Here is a 9,986-nt window from a genome sequence, read left to right as displayed (position 1 = left end):
TTCACTTAGGACCTTCACTGTGGCCTCCCCTTTCCACTAGAGAAGGGAGGAGTGTGTGTGTGTGAGGGGAGTGGTGATCCTCTTGTTGGCTTTGGGAGTCCAGCCAGAGAGCCTAAAGGCCCCTCGATCATCACTTGTTTAGTCACTCATTCATTTGCTTGCTGTGTTGCGGAGTCTCAGGGGCTGTGAGTGTGATCAGAGGGAGGGAGCAGTCTACAGATTGAGGGGGAGGCCTGAGGTAACCACCCGCACATTTGACTAATTATGACCTAAACTGGGATGGGGTGATATCATGAGTACCCAATCTCTGGTGGACTGCCAGAGCTTTTCAAATCAACATCCCCTCTGAGCAATGACATCAACAAGAAAGCTGTGGTCAGTTTAAGTCAACTATATTGACTCATGAGTTTACACACCATTTCAATCAGTGTAAGCTAGAGCCCGACTGATATATCAGCATGGCCGATATTGGCTAATTCAAGCTTTTTGTGGATAAATTGGTATATATGCGTGCTGATAAGTAACATGAATTAGTGGAGCAACGACAATGGTATGTTTGCGGTAAAACAGTCACATACAATAGTTTGTCCACCAGAAAGCACTGATAGCACGGGCTTAAGAGTTTCCTTAAAGTTTAAAAAAGCTTTCTGACTTTAACTTTAGGCAGTTGTGATTAGTATTTTTTCACAATTTTCTGACTTTTTATAGACCAAAAGATTAATCAGGTTATCATGAAAAATAGTAGGTAGTTGCAGACATACACTCAGTACAGACTCTCAAGTATCAATATAAATATCAGTCTCAAAAATGCCGTATCAGTCGAGTGGGAGTAGTCAGATTTGTACAGAAAATTGCTGAACAGAAGTGGGGGGATGTATTACTGTACATTTTAATTGGACATTCGGTTTCAGTTCTGGGCAGAGATGTAGATGCAGTCACTTCTTAGCACAGAAGTCCCAGTGTTGTTGTTAAAGAGGCTGCTGAGGATACTGGTGAACAGAGACTCTGAATTTTGCAGTAACGAGTGAGTGAGTAAACAAAGCTAGTCCAGAGCAGGCAGCACCGAGCACTGCCCACACCACTGTGCCAGTGCAGCGGGTTTATTTTCCATGGAACAGATTAAGTAAACACAGATATGCAATAAACACAGAGAAAAAAAACTCAATTTCAAAGGCCGTGCTTCATAACACAAAGGCATCGCTTATGCTAGGATGGAAAACAAAACAAGCAGCCTTTTCAAGGGCCACAGTTGTGCACTGGACAGCATCCCAAAGAGCTGAACTTGATCTACAAATCAAAGAGGTGCCACTTGTGGCCAACTTGGTGCATGGAAAAACATAACAGCCTCAAACCCCAGCCATCAAAAGTAGATTTACTGCTTCACAACATCAATAAATTTGATCCCTTTTTTATGGATCTGGTAATGTTCAGGAAAAGTTGGAAAATATCATTTACTTAAAAGGCTGTAAATTACATCATTACACCACTAGAAGTAGTATTACTTGAGGTTAGTTGAGATAAGACTTTATTTACATTATAATCGTATTTCAATTCCAATTATTGTATTAAATAATATTGGACAGGTGGAAACTACAGTGTGTGAAATATACTGTGAGTGAATGTGTTGACCCTTCAGATTGCTCATCTTTCTAAGGAGCTGATAAATATCTGCGATGATGCATCACCTTAAAACCTGCTGAACGAAGGTGTTTTTTCGTCCTTCACATGAGCTGCGGTATTCACTGGGCGGGATTTCAAGTAGCTTACTTTATCATTAAAATGATCATAAAACTCATCATTTAAAAACTCAAAAGAAAATGATGTTTCTACTTGAGTTTGGATTAATGCTTCAGCAGATTAAGGCCATTAAAACAGTATTAGTCTTCCACACTTCAGATTTTTTTCATGAAGTATATACTGAAGAGAAAAATGTGTGAGCAGATCCCTTATAAGACCTCTGTGTAACTATATAAAACCACTGTAGCTCATGAGTTGTATGTGGTGCTAATGGGCGTATGGAGCCAAGTTATTCAGTTCATCTGTAGTCAGCTTTATTCATACAAACAAGCACCGTCAAGAGTCTTGCAGAGGCGAACGTGATTTTAGCTCTCTGTAAGGAGAGGTCAAAGTTGAACAAAAACAAGTCATTACAACAGGCGTGCTCTCTCATTCCAAAGCAGGCAAACTTACATAAACAAATGACGTTCATAGAGATATTACAACTGTTCCAACTTTGCAAACATAAGTCATGGGTTTAACTTCTAGGGTGCTGTCTGGTTCTACTAAAATAGTGAGCAAAAGTCAAGACCTGACAGATGTCCAGCAGAGCACTGTTCCCCACAGATATTGAGGCTTTGTTTGAAAAGGTACATTGAGTTTTCAGTTTGATGATCATGGGAGACCAGAGCCATGTACATTTCTCCACATGAAGCGTAACATAATCTATGAGCCAAAATTACAAGGAAACGTTGCACACCACTGTCTCTCTCTGGCCTCAGTTGAGTGCGCTCTTCCTCTCTCCTCTGCTAACGGGGCTGAAAGCGTTAGTGGCCACTCTCTGCATTCTTTGCATAACAAGTTACACAGGACAGATAACAAAGGAGCGGTGGGATAGGGGTGAAGGGTGGCAGAGAGGACGTCCTCTGGCCATCGTCCCCTCCGAAATTAAAGTCCTCTCTGATGACCTGTCATCATCCATTATGCGAGATGATAACTCAAAGGTGTTCTTTCCAAGAATAGCACCCATTGTGCCGAAGTCTTGGACATGTACCAGGCTCGCCTCTTGAGTTCGGCCGTATACAAGCGCCTTTGTATTGTTTGTAAAGACATCATTACAGCTAAGTTCACTTTTGAAAGCCTTCCAGAAGGCTTTGAAATAAATGAGTAAGCAGAGTCAGTAGGTTCATCCTTTAGGACACTGTCAGCTTACAGAATAGCTGCTCTTTCAGCGTTTCTGTATCACATTCCACAGAGAGTTGCTTATCAACACAGGGCAATATCAGAAATCTGCTGATCTTCTGGCCTGTGGCTGACAGCCTGACTTGGAATATGTATTTTGTTATTTTTCATTATTTTATTATATAAGTTCATAATGTATAGTGTGCATCAGCATACGTTAAAAGTACTTCTTTTTTTGCAGCAACCCGAAGCCCACCGGATCCTCCTAATGAAGAAAGTAAGTTGTTATTCTATATTATTCTCACTATGTACATGTACATGTGTCTATGAATGTGAATTTGAATGGAGCCCCAAAGTGTATCAGTATTGAATAAAATACGTAATCATGGGACTAGATTATGTAAACACATAGATTAACCAATAAATTGTGAAGTAGTTTAAGTTAAAACTCAGCTCATTATTATGAATGTTATTTAATTGTTTCTATTTTATGTTTGTGGTTTTCATTGAACTTTTCTATTTAATTATAGATTTTATTAATTTTATAATGGCTTTAATTTCATAATGTTAATTTTCATGATAGTTGAGTTTTTAGAGTCTCAAATGCCCCAACCATCCGTTATATTTAACATTATTATATTTGACAAAAAAATGTTTAATTGATGTTATTGTTTATTTTAAGACCCTGCAAGGAACTTACATTTGGACAATATAGTGTTTCTACCGCCTTGTCTAATTTAAAAGGGAATCCGACCTAATGACAGGTGTAAAGAATGGCTATATACAAATAGCCATTCTTCTCTCTGATGGTCTTGTTTGTTTATGTAGGTCATATAGAGGCATCAGTTTTAAATTGAGACTGTTTCATAACCAGTTAAAACACCTTTGATAACCTTTAATTTATGCATTTAATATTGAACACTTTGGACCTCCATAGACTTTGTGTTTAAGAGCTTTTAAGTATTTCCTAGTTGTCATGTCAACATGTATGAACTGCTTTGTTTCGCAGGCACACTGTACGTGCTGGACACTCCGACAGTGGTGGGCATCGCGTTTGCAGCCTTTGTGATTGGGGCTCTGTTGACCGGAGCCCTGTGGTTTATCTACTCCCACACAGGTAGGTCCTTCACCTGCTGCTCCACAGCCTCGGATCACCTCTCTACATTAATGAAAAGATAAGATGTAAAGGAATGTCTGAGTGTGTCTGTGCCAGAAATGTGCCCCTGGGATTACTAGACATCCTGCTGCTGACAGAGGCCAGTTTACAATAACATATTGACTCCTCTACTGTAAATATATCCTGTTGGTCAGCAGCAAGAGCTCTTCTCTTTCCTGCCTTTGAATGTTTTTGGGGGCTGCTGGGTGGTCAGCGAATATTCTCAGTACAATGGCTGGAGACGAGCTGGAAATTCCCCTTGTTGGGTTTAGCGGCACTCACAGGAAAAGACACACAATCTGTCCATTAGATGCCAAGACCTTCCCCATCGTCCCCAGCCTGCAGACCCCAGCTGACCCCTAAGAGGAAGTGTGCTCCCAGCAGCCCTTTTGAGTTCACCGTTGCATAAAGCTGCCCTGTTCTCGTTGGCCTGACTGCTTGACCGGTGATCCGCCATGCCAGTGACCTGTTACCCCATGGCTGATGTGTTCTCCATGGATGTCTTTCAGGATGTTTGAGTTTAGAAGCCAGGGCTTTCAGAAAATACAACAATGTGAGTGTTTCAGTTTACACTAAGTTTACAGTTAGGAAGAAGCTCACTGTTGGACAGTGTTAAATGGCTGGGTCAGTAAATCATCCTCCCTGATAGTTGTGAATGTAGCACAGATACGGACACTAGTCAGAACTGTTACAAACTGTTTAAAGTTCCAGTCATGCTAAATCACATCTGTGTAAGTGTTTACTGAACGGGATTTCATGTAGCAGAAAATATCAGCTGTCAGAGTTTAGTGCTCTTATCTTTATCACAATATTGGTATTGGCTCCTCTTTAGAAAGCCACTTCATTTAAGCTTTATGGGTTTCCTAGAATGACAAAGGAACACATGCCTTGTAACTGGCTGGTTTTCCAAAGATATTAGAGGTCAATAGTGAACATGCAGAGAGAAACAGGTGTAATGATAGTTGTTATGGAAACACTTTCACAACTTACAGATACATTAAGGACCATGTTCCTGTTGATGTTATTAAAATAGACCTTAGTTGGGTGTGTCAAGCTCTCTCGGCTGAAATGACCTTACATGGCAATATTGGCAGTTCCATGTAAACCCCAAGAATGTAGATCCCCAAAAACAACCACCAAAAATATCAGCTGAGAGTGTATTTTAAACTAGTGTACAGAGTGAAGACACATGAAAACAGTCTATTCCCTCAGGTTTGAGGACAATATCCCTGGCCTTTAGAGAACAAACCCTTTTTTAAGTTATATATACTCATAGGCGTTATATTTGGGGTTTTGCATTCATTACAGTTTGATTCCTTATAAGGCAATTAGAAGTATAAATGCTTTAAATGGCACCCCACACTATATTATTTGACATTTTACTCATTATCTTGGCACATACAATGTGTCTGCATTCTGCCAGGGCTGTAGTCACGTCTGCCAAGAGTTCTGCTCTCCACCTCTGCTCAATTTGTGAACTAACATACGAATGAAAAATTCAAACCAATTGTGAAAACAGGCTGACATGAGTAGAATTTTTTACACATTATCTGCTCTGAAGAAAACATGTGCTACAAGCTTAAAAATAATGGTGATCACACACTGCACACTATCTTGACAGCAGAAACTACACACCCGCTTCCTTTTTTAGCCACACTAGCAGCAAGGCTTGTGGATTGTGTTGGTTGGTTGGTCTTCAACTTTGAAATATCTCACCAATTATTGGATGGATTGCCATGTCATTTGAGTTTTTGAGTTAGGATGAATGGTAGTAACGTTGGTTAATTTTACTTTTAAACTTGCGCCATCGTTAAAACTATAATTTGCCCAAAACTTGACCAGATACTTGCAAAACTGATGACATTCCCATCATCCCCAGGTGTACTTTGTGTTTTGTGTTTTAGAAAATGAATTAGATTTAGAAAATGTTAGCATGCTAAAAGGCTACACTAAGATGGAGATCATAGTAAACATTACATGTGCTAAACATCAGCATGTTAGCATTTTAGCACACTAACATTAGCATTTAGCTCAAAGCACCCCTATGCCTAAGTATAGCCTCACAGAGTTGCTAGCATGACTTGTTCTTTCAAATATGCTTCTGTAATCTCTCTTTCTGTCTCACCTGCCATCCATCCGTCCATTCCAATATGGATCAGAGAAAGTCAGACCTAATAGAGAGTCCAGACTGCTATTGTATTCCTTAAGGCTTTGACAAAAGGGATTGAATAATGGATTACTTTTTTTATTAAATGGACAATATTATGCTACTTATACACAATGCACATAGAGTGAACTGTGTCTACCTTCTAGGTCTTTCTAGGGTTAGTCATTGTCATTGATTTAAGACACATATGCAATTTTTCACTTGTCAAATTAGTCAGTTTCAAAAATGTGAAACAAATGTCTTTTTTTTTGTATGTACTTGGACACTGTTGAAGTGATGACTGTGCCAAGAGCAGGGTTGGGTCAGATTACTTTTACATGTAGTCAGTTATTAAATACAAATTAGATGGCAATGTTTGTGTTTAGTAACATAATCCATTAGGTTACAAAACAATGTTTTTAAAATGAATACTTTTGGAATACTTCAAAATCAATTTAAAAGACAAAAGAATTTGTGTTGCACATTTCCGAAGTTGAAGTGAACATATTGGCAGGAATGGAAGTCTGTTTTGGAGGGACTGAACTTTCCATCTTGACTCAACACCATTCTTTTTTCTCCAAGTTATTAGGTCATTGGTTATCATAAAATAAAGTTTCATAATTGTAAAAATGACATATTTAAAAGTCCTAATCAAAAATGTAATCAAGTAATCCTTGACAACGTAACTAAAATGTAATTACTGGGCTTATTATAGTTACTTATTTTTTGTTATCTGATTACAACCCAACCCTGGCCAAGAGATACTAATTTTGTGCTTCTGCTTTTGTGATTCCTCGTCCAGAGGATAAAGCAAATTGTCAGACATCTGTTTTCAGAGTTTTCATACACAGTATGTTTCTGTAACATTAAAGCAGGCTTTATCTCTCCTATCTAGAAAGATAATATTGGACTTGGGAATTTATATTTCCTCAGACAGATGAGGTGAATCCAAGTCCCTTTTGTTTTGTAGAACTCTCTGTCCTGTGAGGGAAAGACCCCTGGCAGTTCTGCTCTGGTAAACATTAACAGGGGCCCCGAAGAGGGAGCGGGATGCAATATCGCCTGTGGACACAATGTGCCTGCCATATATGCAAGCACTCATACAGACAACGTTTAGGACGAATCAAGCTGTCAACAGAAAAATGTTTGTCTAAGAGAGACAATTTTATTGTGTACTCTCCATTTTTCTGGGAGGAATCAAGCTAGGATGCAACCAAGGAACAGACTGCAGTAATAATTGCACCAAATACTCAAATTAAACACAGACTTGGCTTCATTTCAAAAGCTGTTCATTGTCTGTCAGAGACATTTTCTGTAAACTAATGTAAAAACTTTGATTTGGCCCTTCATTGTAAGCGTTGGATCCCGAGAGTCTACAAAATGAAATGCTTATTTAGGCATAGAACAATAAACCAGTCAGTGGTTTGAGCTCCAGTCAGAAGGCAGTCTTGTGTTTGTTCTGTTTTATCTACTAAGGACAGGCTAATTGAATCCAGATAACTAAAGAAATGAACTCCATGAACAGGAATCATCTTCTGCTCTTTTTTGTTTAAAATATCATCTGTCAGATAGGATGTGAGTGGTTGTTTCTGGGACCTCTGAGGTGAATTTCTTTGGGGGGGGGTCCTAGCAGATGCATGTTGTGAATCTGTGGCAGATTATGCTTGAAGATGGTAAAAGTTAGGGCAGATCAAGTCCAGAGTTCTGCTTGCTTTACTGTGCACATTTGCCAAGTGCTTTGTACTGAAAACTAGATTGTTTTTAATTGTGCTTGTGTAAGAATGTGTTAATCTACACACAGATGTGCACAAAACATCGGGATAAAGAATTATATTTTAACTAAAGTATAAGGGTTTATGTCAAGTAGTGACAGTCATACTAAACAGTAGGGGATTAGAGTACATTTTTCTTTTAAATTCTAAGACTGCAGAGGAACAATGGAGGTTGCAGCGTCTTAGTGGGGTGCAATTTATAGCTTTAACCAAATCCATTTGTCATGTTCCTGCCTACCTCCGCCTTTCTGCCATTTACATCAAATTTTTCTTTCTCCCTCTGGTCCAATCCCCTCCTCTCTTGCTGTCCACTCCCTCTACTGCTCTGTGTCTAGGTGAGACAGCTGGCACACAGCAGGTCCAGAAGTCCCAGCCCGCCTCCGAGAACAGCAGTGCGGCCCACAGTATCGGCAGCACGCAGAGCACGCCCTGCTCCAGCAGCAGCACGGCGTAGCCCAGGACGTGACCCAGCGGGGACGTCGTGGCACAGGAAGAGCCCAGTGGTTCACAGGGACCGGTTTGTTGATCTCCTTCCATGAAAGGAATTTTTCTTTTGGGGGATGCAATAGGAAGGAAAAACATATGATATAAAAAAGAAAGAAGACGACACACAATAACACCGTTGGTCCTTGTGCAAATTCCTTTTGTGCCACTTAAAGTGTGTGCAGACAAATATACTGTCCTGGTGTTATTGGTCTGTAATAGTAGTGAGCCCCAGCTTGGCAGCCTCACCTCATATCTAGTACAACAAAACTACAAGAAACAAGTTTATACCAGGCATTTATTTTGAATCCAAATGCTGCTTTTTTCTGACCACAACACAGCCTTTTGTTTCTGACCTTAAATGGCGTGATCCAACTGCAAGGAAAGCAATCAGGCAGCAGTGATGTCAGTATTAGTAAGTGAGATGTTGATGGCTGGACTATAACACGTTACTTTATGACATGCAGCCCTGCAGATGGCAAAGGGAGCGAAGCAACCACTATTATTAACATGCGGACAAAAGTGCAGTATGAGCAAAAGTCGTCATCTTGACACAGAGAGATAATGGCTTTTAAAAGACAGTGTAGGTATTGAATGTATACAGAAGATTAAACGCCAAAAAATGTGAAAGTTAAATGTGAAAGACATGCTGATAAAAAGCCACATTTTATAATGTACTTATCTACTCCTCCCCTCATAATGGATTTACACACAGGTTGATAAAACATGTTTTACCAGTGCCTTCTATACAGTAGTTACAGAAATGCATTTCTGTAGATGAGGGTCTGAGTCTCAATTTCACTGATGTTATGTAATTTCACAGGGGCATTATGGGATCCCTTTTACTATGTTGTTAATGGAATAGTTCAGTTTATTTGAGATAAGATAGATAGCTCTCTCATGTCTCTGCATTCAGTACGGAGCTTGATACAGGAGGTTAATAGCCTAGCTTAGCATGAAGTCTGGAAGATGAGAGAAAGTGTTTATTTTGACATTTAACAAAACCACAAATTGTCACGTTACATTTCTGTCTGTGTGCAGGTTAAAAAAAACAAGATACAATGTGTTAATTTGTTAGCAATAGGTGTGTTAGTGGATGTATTTTTGAGCTTTGGACAAAGCCAGGTTGGGCGTGATTAGCCTAGCTTAGCGGCAAAATTGAAAAGCAATGGTAAAAAGCTAGCCTAGCTCTGTCTAAAGCTAAACAAAATACACCTGCCTCACCAGCTGTGGCCAGACTAGCTTTTCCCCCTGCTACTAGTTTTCATGCTAAGCTTGGATAATCACCTCCTGGCTCCAGCTCCAGACTCAACATACAGACATCAACATTTTCCAAAATGCCAACCTTTTCTTTGAGGCCTGTATATTTTTGTGAATATTGTAAATACTCAAAAATGTTAAGAGGCAGAGTGTGCAACTTCTGTTTTAGTGCTTCTGGATTAGACCAGTGATTTACCAGAGTGAGTTGTTAATGAGTTAATACCATATCTCATTTTAAAAGTGATAACATAAGAATCAAAGTCTCTTAAAG

The 9,986-nt window shown here is 39.5% G+C and overlaps 1 protein-coding gene across 1 annotated transcript in view; it reads left to right on the top strand.

The window, feature by feature from the left end:
• The window catches only part of tgfbr3 (transforming growth factor, beta receptor III), a 68,453-nt gene extending 58,473 nt beyond the window's left edge, over nt 1-9,980 (top strand). Inside the window, exons 15-17 of the mRNA XM_035653370.1 lie at nt 3,140-3,175; nt 3,908-4,015; nt 8,308-9,980. Coding sequence (XP_035509263.1) covers nt 3,140-3,175; nt 3,908-4,015; nt 8,308-8,426 — 263 coding nt within the window. The 3' untranslated portion in view covers nt 8,427-9,980. The remainder of the gene's footprint in view (nt 1-3,139; nt 3,176-3,907; nt 4,016-8,307) is intronic.
• Nucleotides 9,981-9,986: the final 6 nt, after the last annotated feature.

The sequence above is a fragment of the Morone saxatilis genome, unplaced genomic scaffold (assembly GCF_004916995.1).
Source record: "Morone saxatilis isolate NCDOM2014 unplaced genomic scaffold, NCSU_SB_2.0 Contig12, whole genome shotgun sequence".
Taxonomy (NCBI): domain Eukaryota; kingdom Metazoa; phylum Chordata; class Actinopteri; family Moronidae; genus Morone; species Morone saxatilis.
This window is presented reverse-complemented; position numbering and strand designations above follow the sequence as displayed.